Source organism: Pithys albifrons, chromosome 13 (assembly GCF_047495875.1).
Source record: "Pithys albifrons albifrons isolate INPA30051 chromosome 13, PitAlb_v1, whole genome shotgun sequence".
NCBI classification, from domain to species: domain Eukaryota; kingdom Metazoa; phylum Chordata; class Aves; order Passeriformes; family Thamnophilidae; genus Pithys; species Pithys albifrons.
Genome location: NC_092470.1, coordinates 4,307,631 through 4,322,631, shown reverse-complemented (window position 1 = coordinate 4,322,631; position 15,001 = coordinate 4,307,631). Strand labels below are relative to the sequence as shown.

Here is a 15,001-nt window from a genome sequence, read left to right as displayed (position 1 = left end):
TGGACCTTTCCTTTGTCAGTCTACTTACATTTTTTTCTTTCAAGTATTTGTGGTTCTGTAACATCTTCTTGCACTAAGATCCACAATATATTTATATACTGTTTAAAACAGTGTTTGTTTCACCCTGATCATATTCCTGTGGTCTTGGTGTATTTTCACTTACTTTTGAGGTTGAATCCTATTGCTATTATTGATTTTCTTTCTCCAGAATACATTTTTATACTGTGTGCCATTTTGAGCTACACATTTCCACGAATAACGACCTTACAGAACCAGTTTGAGATTAGACTCCCAAGATTTACACACTTGCTCCAGAGTAGCCCTGCAGGTCCAGCACACAGATTACCATCCTTTTACCTCCCTGAGCTGCGGTGCTATTACCTCTAAAACACCCAGCGGGGCGTGATTATTTTTCTCACTTGTGTTCCCTTCGTCTGTGAGTTTCCACGCACACGCCACCAACAGTCTCAATAGCTTAATTCGTAGTTCTAAAATAACACATAGTGTTCTTGGGAACCGTAAGCACGAGCCAAGTGCCGGGACACAGGACAGTGCCGGGACATAGGACAGTGCCGGGACACAGGACGGTGTGTCGGGGACATAGGACTGTGCCGGCCCCACAGGACGGTGCCGGGACAAAGGACAGTGCCGGGACACAGGACGGTGCCGGGACAAAGGACAGTGCCGGACCCACAGAACGGTGCCGGCCCCACAGGACGGTGCCGGGACCCACAGGACGGTGCCGGACCCACAGGACGGTGCCGGGACCCACAGGACGGTGCCGGACCCACACGACAGTGCTGGGATCCACAGGACGGTGCCGGGACACGGGACAGTGTGCCGGGACACGGGACAGTGTGCCGGGACACGGGACAGTGTGCCGGGACACGGGGCGGTGTGCCGGCCCCACAGGACGGGGCGGTGTGCCGGCCCCACAGGACGGGGCCGGGGCCGCTCCTCCCTCCCGCGGCCGCCTCTCCCCTGGCAGTGCCTGTCCCGCCGTGGCCGCGAGGGGGCGCCTCTCCCCGCCGCGCCGGCCTCGCCCGGCCCCACCGCCCCACGGCCCATCCCACCCGGCCCGGCCCGGGGCCCGCGGGTCTGTGCGGGTCTGTCCGCGCCTGGCCCGGCCCCGCCGCCGCCCCGAGCCCCCTCCCGCCCCGGCGGGCGCTGTGCCGCGCCCCGCCCCGTCACCTGACCGGGGGCCGCGCCGTGCCGGGTCACGCCGCTCCGCCGCCCCCTCCCCGCTCTCCGCTGGCCGCCGCCGAGGGGCCGCCTCGGCCATGGTGCTGGAGTCGGTGGTGGCGGATCTGCTGAACCGCTTTCTGGGCGACTATGTGGAGAACCTGAACAAGTCTCAGCTCAAGCTGGGCATATGGGGCGGTAAGGAGCCCCTTCCCGCCGCCTCCGCGGGGCCGCCGCTGTCGCCGGGCGCGGGGAGTGGGTCTCGCTGGCCGCCGTTCCCCCGTGCGGGTTCGCGGGCCGTGGGGCCGCCGTGGGTTTGCGGCCCCGCCGTGAGGAGAGGGCGAGGTGCGGGGCCGCGGCCCGCAGTGAGGGGCGGCCGGGCCGTGTGTGACCCTCCGTGAGGGGCTGTCGGTGTGTGACCCTCCGTGAGGGGCTGTCGGTGTGCGACCCTCCATGGGGGGCGCCTGGGCCTTTTGTGACACCCTCCGTGAGGGATGGCCGGGCCGTGTGTGACCCTCCGTGAGGGGCTGTCGGTGTGCGACCCTCCATGGGGGGCGCCTGGGCCTTTTGTGACACCCTCCGTGAGGGATGGCCGGGCCGTGTGTGACTCTCCGTGAGGGGCTGTCGGTGTGTGCCCCTCTCTGAGGGATGACCGGTCCGTGTGTGCCCTTGGCCGCAGACCCCCCGTCCCCCGCCGAGTTCTGTCCCCCGTCCCCCGCCGAGTTCTGTCCCCCGTCCCCCGCCGAGCTCTGTCCCCCGTCCCCCGCCAAGCTCTGTCCCCCGTCCCCCGCCGAGCTCTGTCCCCCGTCCCCCGCCGGGCTCTGTCCCCCCCTCCCCGGCCGGGCTCTGTCCCCGCCTCCCCCGCCGGCTCTGTCCCCTCGTCCGGCTCTGTGCCCCCAGTCTCTGCCCCGTCCCTCGGGCCGCTCTGCGGGGCAGAGGTCTGGGCTCACGGCGCTGGCCTCGTTGCTCCAAGGGAGCAGAGCGTGCCCAGCGCTGAGCCCCTTTTCCCCGCTCCTGCCCCGGTGGGCGCACGCGGGTGCTGCGGGGCCCGGGCTGTTCCCTGCACGCTGCCCCGGGGTCGGAGGGGGCCGCGTCTCGCACTGCTCGTTTTTGGCGTGTAAATAACGCGTGTGGAATAGACGGGAGTTGTTCGCAGGGCGAGTATCAAACAGTGCAGCTCTCCACCCTGCAGCGTGTAACACCAGCTCAAGTGCTGCCTGAAGAACCGGGCTCGCTTAGGTGCCTTCTATACACAAGGGATGAGGCTGTTCTCGTGATCTTGTTTATACTCTTGTTTTAACATTTATGCAATATTAGTACCTATATTTAAAAGGGATTATAGCTCTAAGGAATCTGGAATTAAAGCACTGACAGGTATACTGTATGTGCTGTGCTCAGATATAATTCTGTGCCAGTGTTTCCTTTGGAAATCCTGTTACGTTGCCTGTGTCAGGAAGAGTTAATGTGTTTGTGTAAATAGTGTGTTTTTGTGCCTCTGTGATTCGTGGTGTTTCTGTTATGTGAAATCATGAAAAACAAGATACGATTTTCCAAGTCTACCCTACATTGGTAGAACTGAATTATCTTTCACAACTATGTGAATAATAAGAAAGACTGTTATTGTGGGTGTATTTAATAGAATAGAAACATGCAGACATTTAAGTTGGTGATAATGTTGTCATCTCTTCCAAGTGAAAATTTGTCTATAATCGGTGTTTAATGACTGTTACAAATTATACATTCGTTGTGCTATTCTGTAACTGGAATAAGCTTTCCAGATTTTATTTATGTAGACTTGGGAGGGTTGTAGTTGCGTTGTTACAGTTTAGATAATACTTTAAGCCCCTTGTTCTGTACTTATCTCTTTCTTTTTAACAGGTAATGTGGCACTTGACAATTTGCAGATAAAGGAAAATGCATTAGTAAGTATTCTAATAACTTTAAAATGGTTTTTATGGGTCTAAAGACTAAGTTGTAGGATAAAATATTACTCACTATGGCCTCACAAAAGGATACACAATGTCCTTTATTACTAGTTTTTGGGTGTAAGTTTTTGGTTAACTGCTTCTAATTTTTCTCATGTTACTGGAACAGAAGAAAAAGAGAAGCTGTGGTTGAAAAACAAGCAGTAACTTGCATTAAGTACCCATATTCTTGTCTGGAAAAACAAATGACTTGGCTGATTTTCATGTTTTGTAATTGAGCCAATGACCACCTCTGTTACTGAGAGAATCTCTCTCCAATATTTAGTGTGCTTCAAACTTCACTGAAGAGAACTGTTACTCTTCTGTGCATTGAGAACACTTTGGATCTTTGTATGATCCAGTCATTGCTTTCTCCTCACTGTTCTGAACTTTCACTTTTACTTGCCCATTTCCTCCATTCCTCATAACTTTTTTTGTACTTTAAAATTCTTGCTACAAATATCTTCATAACATGGTAGATAAATAAGGGAGGAAGTGTTGGCTACTTTGTACCCCCTTTCTTCCTTATGGGGATTGATAAAGATCATAGCAATTCTTACTCAGGAAAATGCAAAGTCATTTATGTGGCTGACAAGAGCTGAGAGTGTGCCAAGAAGTTCAGTAACTTAAAACAAGGGATGTTTTTAACAGGTTTACATTTGCAGTGTGATAGATTTCTGTGCAGAATTAATTAAAGGAAGGTCAGTATTTTACACCATTTTTAGAGAAATAGCCTATACCTTGAAAAAGGAGGGATTAAAAGAATGTGATATGGTCAAACTTCCCCCTCCTAATTTGCATATCTGCTGTTGTTTGGATTGTTCTTCTTTTCCTCTTAAGGTTTTTCACCAGAAAAGAAGTAGCTTTTAATTTCTGTATGTAGATACCAGCTTATATTTAAAATACATGGATCTGTTTAATACTTACTTTTTTCATTTGCAGAGTGAACTGGATGTACCTTTTAGAATAAAAGTTGGTCAGATAGGTAAGTTTTAGATCTGATGTGAGTATTGAAATGGAAATTAGTCCTGCCCCTGAATTTCTTTTATGAAGCTTTCCCAAGTGTAATTGTACTCACTGCTGAACTAGCACAGGAGTTCAGTGTGACTGCCATGGGTGTTATTTGGCAAACCTGTTTGTGCAACTTTACAGGTTGGTATGAAAAACATGTCTTAGAGGTTCTTCCTGGATTAAGGAATGATCAAGGGAGCTGTTTAGTACAGACATGACATGTGTGCCTCTTTAAAGGACTGATTAGGAGTATGAAGAATTTCAGTAAGATTCCTGAAGCTGACAGATATGCCAAAGGTTTTAGGCACTCTTAGATGATTTTTTAACAATTTTTTCCCTGGTGGTCAGTGTTGCTTTTTCACATGAAACAATATTTGGAGATGTAAATATGCTGCATTTTTTTTCTGCTTCTCTGGGAAAAGCACATTCACCCCAGTGAATTGTAGAGTCACAGAATCATAGAATCATAGAATGGATTGGGTTGGAAAAGACCTCCGAGATCAAGTCCAACCCTTGGTCCAACTCCAGTCCCTTTACCAGATCATGGCACTCAGTGCCACGGCCAAGCTCAGCTGAAAAACCTCCAGGGATGGGGAATCCACCCCCTCTCTGGGCAGCCCATTCCAATGCCTGAGCACTCTCTCTGCAAAGAATTTTTTTCTGCTCTCCAACTTCAATTTCCCCTGGCAGAGCTTGAGCCCATCGTGCCCCCTTGTCCTATTGCTGAGTGCCTGGGAGAAGAGACCAACCCCCACCTGGCCAGAACTTCCCTTCAGGCAGTTCCAGACAGTGCTGAGGTCACCTCTGAGCCTCCTCTTCTCCAGGCTAAACACCCCCAGCTCCCTCAGCCTCTCCCCACAGCACTTGTGCTCCAGTCCCTTCTCCAGCCTCGTTGCTCTTCTCTGTACTCCAGTCATAATTTCAGGCTTTGCTGTGAAGTATTCTGAGTCAAATTGCAACTTTGTGCTCTAAACTGTGTCTTATGTTTAATAACTTCAGTGGCTTTATGCAATGTTCAGGCCCACATGGTTTTTCCTCACCTCCTAAGGTGTTCAGGACACCAAGATACAGGGCCGGTGCTCTTCAGTGCCTGAGGGGTTGTTTGAACTATTTTGTTTTGATGTAACTGTATCTGCTTTGTTTAGATAAACTTACTCTGAAGATTCCTTGGAAGAATCTCTATGGCGAGGCAGTTGTTGCCACTCTAGAAGGCTTGTATCTTCTGATAGTTCCTGGAGCAAGTATGTAAACTCTTCAGCAACAGTTAAATAATGGGGAAGGAAAATATCCAAGGGTACCATGTCAATGGGTATATAACAGCAAGCAGCTCCTGTAAGCTGCCATTTTTACATTTAGTTCCCTCAGGGAAGTTTCTAGACAAATATTGACAAGTTGGTAGAAGAAGGGTGGGAGAAAACAGCACCTGTTGCTTTTATGGAGGTTCTTGGTTGTGTCCATTCCAAGTTCAACTCAACAGCCAAGTTTCCTCTAAAATGTGCTTATCCTGAATCCAGTTTCCTGGTATGGTTTAGAGCTTTGGCTGGTGTTGATACAGTTTATCTGCTTCTAACTGGCAACAGCTGAAAGCAGTAATTCCATCAGTGCTGTTTTTAGGGAGAGGGAAGAGGGTCAGAAAACTTGATTAGTTTTCTCTGAACTTGGAACCTCTGGTATGGTTAAGAAAATTTGCAGCTTTCTAGAGTGTCAAATATATGTATAGTAGAACTTAAAAGCTTGTGCTGTATTGCCACAGACCACACTTAATGGTCTGAATTTCCATGGAGAGATCCTCCTGTGAAGTAATCCTTAATTGTTGGTGTGATCCTGTTGTGTCTTACTGTGTAAAAAGAGTAATTTTGGAGGCATTCAGCAATTACACCTGGAATAGCCTTGGTCTCAAACAAGGTGTTTGCAATGTGATGTTTTGTATGATGTGCATTTACATAACTTAGAAACAGGGCTAAAACTGTCCCAACTTGGCTTACAGGTGTTAAATATGATGCAGAGAAGGAAGAAAAATACTTGCAGGATAATAAACAGAAGGAACTGGCAAGAATTGAGGAAGCCTTGCAGAAAGCAGCTGAAAAAGGTACTGAGTGAATAATGCAAATCTCTGCTGGAATTTGAGGACTTTGGCTGAGCTATGAAGGAAAAGTCCTGATTTGTGATTGACTTAATAAATTTTGTTTTTTCAAGTGTCTACCTAATCTTACTACAGTGCTTTGAAAAGCTATTTCCTCTAAAGCTTCAAAGAAATGTTGTTTGTTTGTTTAACATTAATTTTTGGAAATGGGAATTTGATAATCTGGTATGTCTTTTTTTTATTCTTTTTTCTTTTTTTTTTTCCTTAAAGCTCTGGGGGAACAGGGCCAACAATAGAAACCACATTGTGTGAGGCTACTGTTATCTTGTTTAGAACTTCAATAATAGATGTTTAATGTGTGTTTTAGAGGGATGTGTGATAGGTTGTTCTTTGCTGAAAGGAATCTTTAAGGGGAATGGTCAGGCTTGTAAAGTTTTACTGCAGTAGTGCTTTCATTTTGGGTTCTGCTGTCCTTTCATGATGTGCTGAGTTTGGACTGGTTTGAGAAATGAGATTCTCCTGAGCAGGAAATAATTCATGACACAAGGAAACAATTGAGCATGAACATGGGAAACTTAAACTTTAGCCCTAAGTGTTAAAGAATGTTAAGCTTTCAATTATAAGCTAAAATACTTGATCATAATTGATCATTTAAATTGAGTTAACCTGATTTGTGGTGTGGTGTTTTGGTTTTTTTTTTTTTTTGTTGTTGTTGTTATTTCCTTGTATTGTTGTAACAAATACCTTTTATAAAATCATGGTATAAATTAGGCTTGTCTGGACAGAAACCAAGGTCAGAACCAATGACAAGCAGCTACATATGTTGGAGACAAAAGTTTGAAGTGTTCATCAGGAGTGAGACCTGTTTGTTGGCTGGTATGAGATGCCTGCAATGCTGGCATAGGATACCTGTAGTGTTGAAAGCCATGGAAATGTTGAAAATTAGATGATGCTTCGAACACTTGGAAAAAGATAGTTTGGGTGTGATCTCTTTGCTTATTTAATTTTCCAGTTCCAGGAGAGTCTACTGTCTTTTTCCTGCTTTGCTAGTTTGAGATGTGCCTTTGCAGTTTCCTTCAGACAGCAATCTGACAATCTGTTCCCAGTCAGGAAAGCAGCTTTGCTTTAGTTCTGGTCTTTATTACACCATGAGAGCCAAGACAACTTCAGTGAATGAATTTTGCAGCCAGTGTTTCATACTGGGACAAAGGAATGCTGCTGGTAGAGGTTTGCCCTTGGTTATGGAGCACTTGGGCCTGTAAAGCAGCAGCTTCAGCAGCTGTTCTTGGCACCAGAAGGAATGGGATGAAGGGATAATGCAACAAGATGAATCTGTCCTAATGGGCACTGCTTGAGAAGTTCCATTCCTGGAACTCCATATAATTGAGTGAGTCTGTGCACCTGGGGGTTTGTAAAGCTTTTGGAGAAAGAAATCATCATACAGAAAATGAAACCTAGCAGCTCAATTCCTTGTAAAAAGAACAAGAATTTGATTTAGTTGTACTTTGCTGTTTTAGATTTTCAGCCTTAAGAAGGAAAAGCTGGAGGAAATTGAATTATTTTAAACTCCAACTTGAGATGCTCTGGCACTGTGTTATATTTCAGTGGTAGCCATTTGTTTTTCTGGTGTTGTACTGGAATATTGTACTTCTGGGGGTCTTGTGTGAGCAAATCCTTTGCCTTTGCTAGACAGACAAACCTTAGAGCCCATGTTGCCCTACTGAATCATGAAATTCTAAGAAATTTACCTCCCTATAGGCTTTTAAGAGCACAGAGTAGCTGCTCAAAATGTAGGAAATATATTGAATAGAAAGTTGTCAGGGTTCATGAATTCTCAGCTGTATTTTCTACTCAGTTTATATTAAAGTGTTTAGAATCTTGACTCAGTACTTGGATTTAAGAGTCTCTTAGTATAAATGGCTCTGGGAATATTTCTTTTGACATGCTATTCAAATATTGAGCAAAATGGTCATATCACTGTGAGGGATGCATGATGTGATGGGGAAGTGGAAACTACTGACACAATCTGATGAAACTATTTTCTTTTTCTAATACAAAGAAAATCTGTCTGTATCAAGCCTCATATATGGAGACCAGAGCTTGCAAGTCTTGTATTCTCTTGGTTACAAGATAAAATGAAAATTGCATTATTTTCTTGATGTAGGTGATCTTTGAAACCAGTTTCCTGAAGTGACTTAGGCTGTCACATAATGTAATGGAAATACTAATGTGTCATACAAGCTTTGTGAACTTTACATTCTATTAAACCAAATGCAATTTTTGTTATTTGCTGCCACGTGGACCAAGGCACTCACTCACAAGATTCCTTGTATGGGTTGGAGAGTCTGGTTTACAAGGACCCCAAGCCTGGTGGGTATGCATGGTTAGTTATTGTGGCACATGCATGATGAATGTGCAGCTGAGAGTTTTAGAAATAACCCCCTCCAAAGCAGCCAGATGTACAAATGAGGAAACAGTACTTGTTTGGCAAACATCCACATATTGGTGGTTCTAGAAATAAGATACTAATGAATGTGTATCCAAGTGGAATCTTGCAATGACTAGTCCTCTTATTGGAGTAGCTGTTCAGGATGATTAAAACACCACTTAGAAAGGTTTCCATCAGTCATGTCCATGCTGACAACATCCTGCTGTAGTTTTACAAGACAGTCTTCAGCTGTTGGTAGAATAGAGAGTAATTACCCTGACTTAACACGTCTGGGCTTAAGGTAGTGGAAGTTCAGGCTGTCTTGAAACCATGGACAGACAAAATGAACCACAGCAGGCTGAAGGCTTTGCCCTGGTTCTGTTTATTTGGGGTACTCTCAGGAAACAGCTTTCTTTGAAACTCAGAGGAACTGTTGCTGTGTTGTACCCGCTCTATTTTTATCTTCTCTAACGAGATTTTCAGGGATTTACACTTAGCCAAAATCACAGGGATTTAGAATGAGCTGAAAACTACACATTTAGTTTGTCCATAGTGCTGGATGTGGGTAATCAGGAGGCAAATCAGGTTGCCTTAGTTTTGTCATACATGGGAGTGAAAGCCTGAGACCTACAAGTTCTATGGTCAGTGAAGGAAGCTGTTCTTTAAAATACCATTTGTAGAGCATTACTTGTCTGCTAAGAGGAACTACCCAAAAGAAAACATTTCTATTTGCCATAGTTTCTACTTTTTATTACTTGTAGAGTAATCACCTTGCCTGAAAGACAGATTGAAATCTTAGGCGGCAGTTTCTCCTCCTTTGTTTGAACAGGCTGCAAAAGACATTAGTTGTTGCCACACTGGGCACAGTGTTACTCTCGCTTCCTTTGCTGTGGTGGGATACACCCTCCTCATGCTACAGCCCTGTAAAGATAAGCACAGGCAGCCCTGCTGCCGAGTTCCTTTTCCCCAGAGAGAAGGGAAAGAAACAATGCAGCTCATCAAACTGGTTTTCCTTAGAATCGTGGGAAAGCACAAGCATTATTTCATTTATGAGATGGTTGTGGTTGTGTGGGTCCCAGTTTGTGTGTAAGTAATGGCATTTAATTTCATGTAAAGCTTTTAGTCTTCATTTTTGTATGCCTCTTTTGCAGTTACTGTAATTGTTCTTTAAGGTTGCTTTCAAACCAAACTGTTGACAACCATAAGAATCATGTTGAAAAGTGTTCTTTGGGTTTCCACATCCATCTCAAATGTCTCAGTGTGAGAGTTATGCCCCTGTGTGGTAGAAGCCTCTTGTGGATTTGTGTCTTATGCTGTAAGAGGTAGCTGATTGTTTCCTTAACAGATCTGAAATGCCTGAAATCTTTTAATGAGCCCTTACTCAAGCTTTGTGCTTTTAGACAAGCTAAACTTTCTCCCATGTTTTCTTATGCTTTCTTACATTTCTGCTTTACTAACTGAAATTTTATCCTTTTCTCTAAAAATTGCTTGCACTGAAAAAGGACGTAAGCGTAAAAAGTACAAAAAGCATTTTAGGAGACCCTTTAAAGGTCATGATCACTCCAAAGGTGGGTAACAGTTATGGCTTTGAACTTTGACTTCTTTTTGCTTTCTGTTTGCATTAGTTTTTCATAGTCTTGGCTATCCATGCAGTGCAACCTTTTTTCCTCTTGTTTGAAAGAGAGGATGTAAATTGGAGAGAGCTCTTTTTTGCTGTTTATCCATTCTCCTAATCCAGTGTGACTGAAGAGAGCCCTTGATCTTCTCTACTTGGATAATTCTGCCTTTTTTTTTTTTGATTAGTATTGTTTTCATTTCATTTATATGGAGTGGAAGTTGTGAAAAAATAATTAATAGTAAGAAATTAGTTTCATGTAAAACTGAAACACAGTTTTTGTTTCTTCTGAGTCCCTGACTAATTTTTTTCAATTGAAATCAAATGCTCCCTTTACTAAAATTGTGTTATATCACATTCAGAAGTGGAGTGTTTTTGTTTTTCAGGGAATTTCTTGAGCCTCTCTTAAAGCTTTATGAACAATTATCCTGTTGGTACAGCAAGATGTACATGGTTAGGTTCCTGTGGTGTGCAGCATGACATGGACAGCCATGACTATTTCTTTAGCTTGAGCCACCTGCAGCATTTCCACCAAAAATGTACAAGCTTTGTAGGCTGATTAGTGGCACTCCCTGGAGCAGCCACTTTGTAAGGAGGGCACTGACCCAGACAGAGTAAGCACAGCCAGAGAGCAAACAGCTCATCTGGCTGTGGAGCAGGTAAAGTGTTAAGACACTCAGCCTGAGATCATGTTTTTAGAGTCATGTAACTCCAATGAAACAAAGGGGATTGTAAATATTACTCCTTGCCTTGGCCTGTGCTCATTTGTCTCTGGTGGGATGCTGAGCCCGTGTGGGTGTGCAGTTCCTGCTGCCCTGCCTGGTGCTGCAGCAGTTCCAAGATCCCTGTGTGACACAGCAAAGCCTGATATGGACCTTGCTTAGATGGTCACAGGGTGAGTCCAGTGTAGAAGAAATGGAATATTTACTGTTGGGTTTCATTTATGATATCCCAGCTTTTTAACTTTCTCTGGCAATGTTGTATGAAAGGCTCTACAGGACTGATCTCTGGTTTGTGTAAGTCCCATCCTCACCTGGTTATTCAAGGGTATTTTGTGCTGAATTGCACTGTCTTACCTATTTGCTTGTTGAAACCTTAATTAATCACTGAGGGACTTAGAAGAGAAAATATTCTACCTTAGAAGGATTGGGGAGAAATGTATTAAACCAGAGCTTGCTGTAAGCTAAACTGTTTTAACTGAAACTTAAAAGTGTATTTATGATTTTGTTGTGCACAGGCAACTGACAGCACATCTTCAGAGTATGGATGTGCAGAAAAGGCAAAAATGCAAATATGTAATCTAAATAAGGGAAAACTTAAATGTTGAATTAGAGGAAACATTAAATGTGCATTGGTAGAGTTGTTGGTGTGATTAAATTCAAGATGCAATTACTACACTGAATGCTGACTTTTTAAAAATTCTTATTCTAGACAAACCAAAGGAGGAGAAGAAGGATACTTTCTTAGAAAAGCTTGCAACTCAAGTTATAAAAAATGTGCAAGTCAAAATCACAGGCATTCATGTTAAATATGAAGATGATGTAAGTACCTGGAATGTATTCCCTTCATTTTAAACTGGACTTCAGTGCAGTCCTGCTTGTCTAGTCCAGAGAGAGAACCTGTTGTCTGCCACCTTGAAAAAGTTGCTATCATATTTTCTGCACCTCTTCAAATAAAGTATCCCAGATATGACTGAATGCCAGAAATATGGATATGTGAAACAGATATTCTGCCTTTCCCCTTGTCCAGAGCTGTCTCACTCACTAAATGTGGATGGTGGCTGTTCTCACATCTCAGTGTGTGCAGCTGATGTACAGAGTTTTTCAGTGCCCTGGTCAGAGTCCAGAATGGCAGAAACTGGTGGGTTTACAGATGAGTCTGAAGGCAAGTTGTTGGAAACACTTCACTGATAAATGAGAATGTTTATATGAACCAAACCAGTATTGTTCCATTCTGGTTCCAACTTCCTTAAAGCAGTTTGTGATGAGATAATTGAATGTGAAAGAAAAATATTGGATAATAGAGTATTTCTCAAACCTTTTTGGGGACTGTTTTCAGAGGCACTAAAGTTAAAAAGATTGGAGGATTGGATGTCATAAAATAGTACAGCTGACTGAGAGGTGGTACCCTGCAGATCTTAGTTCTTTGATGTATGAAGATGTTAAAAGTAGAAAGGAAATTTTCAGTTGAAGTCCTAAGTCTTTACACTATTTTGGGCCCATCTTAGGGCATTCCAAGAGTGTTTCAGCTACAATAACTAAGCAAAGGAAGCTTCTCATGACAGTTCAGGATTTCAATCAACTTTAAATGATACAACTGTTTGCAGCAAGATAATTAAATATCTGTTATTTCTCTATTTTTGTAGGTGACAGACCCGCAGTGCCCGATTTCCTTGGGAATGACACTGGGCGAGCTGAGTTTGCTGGTAATGTGTGTGGGAATGCATGTTCTCATGGCTCAATTCTCTTGCCTTTGGATTGGCAGAAAGGAAGAGTAACACACTGGGGAGATGCAGTGTCAGCATCAAACAGCTGGAAACCCACAGGGTCTTTTATCCCTGCAAATGGTCCTGGCAGTTTGAGCAAGCAGAGGGAAGAAGATTGAGGGACATCACACTTTCCAAGACCACTGATTTGTTTGAATGATCCAAATGATTTTTAAACCTGACTATGCTTCCTTTCCTAGGGCAGGTTATTTCCAGGCCTGATAAATTAGGGCAAACCTCACATCATGATGATTAGGAATGTGGTATTTTGCCAGGCCTTTTGAGAAATGGGGAGACAAAATTTCAGCTGCCCTCTGTTTGCCTTAGTTATTGATTTTAATGGATAGGATAAGGAGTTGAATATCAGAATATACTGACAAATCTTTATATGTTATTTTGACTAGTGTGTGTGCAGTCTAGAGAAGATGGCATTTGTGATCAGGCAGCACCCAAATGATGCATTTTTGGCTTTAAAATATAGGATAAAACTACAAATGTATTAACTAAGATGAACAAAATTACTTCTATCACTTTGAACTTTTAGACAACAAATGAGAACTGGAAACCTTCTATTCTGAATGAAGCTGCAAAAATAATATACAAGGTAATGTGTTTTGGTTTGGTTTGGTTTGTTTTTTTTTCTATGCCAGTGAAGAAAGCAACTGATCTTGAGAGTAGTCATCTGGGGTTCTACAACAAGTTAGAAAACTAGTTTGCTTTGTGAATTCTATTTATTTTGTTGTATGTTTAAACAGAAGTAGAGCACAAGTAACTGGCTTTATGTAAGGCATAACTTTTAACTCCATGGTTTAAGTAATTTCCCTTGAATGTGAACACTGATCCCCTCATTCAAGGCATTATACAGCAAGTCTGCATGGAAACTGATTTCACAGAGGTTGTCAAATTGCCCTTTCCCACTTTAGTTTTTACTCCTAATTCCCTTGGGACACTGGTAGCTAAGCAGTCTCTGTTCTCCCTGCCCAACCTCTCCAATCTCCATCCCAGCCTGTGCTCAAAGGAGTATGCAGAGATCTAAGGAATGACAGGAATGATATAAGAAGAGTTTTACAGTCCTGGCTTGTTTATTAGGCTGAGTCTTGTGCACCCTCACCCCTGTAATCCATGGTCATGTTCAACAGATGTGCATGAACTTGTGCTTTAAGAACTTGCTTTTTAGCAATGGAATTGTCATTTCAAAATAGTGTGGTAGGATTAAATACATCTCAGTGCCAATGGTGGATTGGCTTTCTAGTCTGCTTTTGTTTGTTTTTTTGTTTTCACAAATGGAAAGCTGAGTTCATGGAGTGAGCTGAATACAGAGTATCAACCTGTTGTGTGTTTTCTTTCCTGTGCAGCTCTTGTGCCTGGACAGCCTCAGTGCTTACTGGAACATAAACAGCAAAATGTATTATCATGGCTCCAGGGAACAGATCCTGGTAATGTAGAAGAAAGTGCTTTAAACAGAATTGTAATTCTATTGCTCCTGTAGTATTAAAACTACAGCACACTGATTTCTACCCCACTCCTTACTCTCATGGGCAACTGTTTTCAGGGTCATGTTAATCCACTGCACTATTGACAGCTTGTTTGTTACCAACCACTGCAGGCTTTAGAAGTGATGTCTTTTTGACCCATTATCTTTATAAAGGTTACCCAGGTGTTCTCTGTGTCCTTGTACAAAACTGTTTATTTTTTTCCTTCATGCTCGTCTTTTACAGATATTTTTGTTTTATTTTGCACTTAACAAAATCCGCACTTAACCTTGTGATCTTGGTTCTAACGTGGAAGGTTGAATCAAACCTGTGAAGTGCTTAAAACTATCCAGTTGTTTAATAAAAACCAGCCAGTTGTTTAATAATATCCCAGTTACTTCAGCATTACCTGTCTGTGGATGTTTTCTTTTTCTCTGTATCTCAGTCTCAAGTGCAATGTAAACACAAACTGATACACAGCATGGATTGACAGCAGCAAAAGTGTTAGTGCTTCAAAGGTGTCATTTCACTGCTGGAAAGGTGTTTTGTGAATCAGTCCCTGCTGTGCCTGTGGGTCAATGGCTCTGTGGGTTCATCTGATGCTCTTTGGCAGCCCAGAGACCAGTCCTTCCTGAGGAGACTTCCAGTTGTTACCCACTAAGCTGCAAGTGAAGATGCTGGTGTAGCTTTGTTCAGCTTAAGTGTTATGCATCAGGAAGTACCACTTCCTCTTCCACCATGAAAAGAGTTTTTTATAGTTC

At 43.4% G+C, this 15,001-nt stretch overlaps 1 protein-coding gene across 3 annotated transcripts in view; it reads left to right on the top strand.

The window, feature by feature from the left end:
• The first annotated feature begins 1,086 nt into the window (after positions 1–1,086).
• The window catches only part of VPS13C (vacuolar protein sorting 13 homolog C), an 87,479-nt gene continuing 73,564 nt past the window's right edge, over positions 1,087–15,001 (top strand). For 2 of the 3 annotated variants that reach the window (XM_071568579.1, XM_071568581.1), the window contains exons 1-11: positions 1,087–1,380; positions 3,061–3,104; positions 4,089–4,131; positions 5,303–5,398; positions 6,145–6,246; positions 8,548–8,610; positions 10,171–10,236; positions 11,715–11,824; positions 12,649–12,708; positions 13,313–13,372; positions 14,124–14,204. In XM_071568579.1, the coding sequence (XP_071424680.1) occupies positions 1,281–1,380; positions 3,061–3,104; positions 4,089–4,131; positions 5,303–5,398; positions 6,145–6,246; positions 8,548–8,610; positions 10,171–10,236; positions 11,715–11,824; positions 12,649–12,708; positions 13,313–13,372; positions 14,124–14,204 (825 nt within the window). In that variant the 5' untranslated portion in view covers positions 1,087–1,280. The remainder of the gene's footprint in view (positions 1,381–3,060; positions 3,105–4,088; positions 4,132–5,302; positions 5,399–6,144; positions 6,247–8,547; positions 8,611–10,170; positions 10,237–11,714; positions 11,825–12,648; positions 12,709–13,312; positions 13,373–14,123; positions 14,205–15,001) is intronic. The other variant, XM_071568580.1, reaches the window with a different exon arrangement.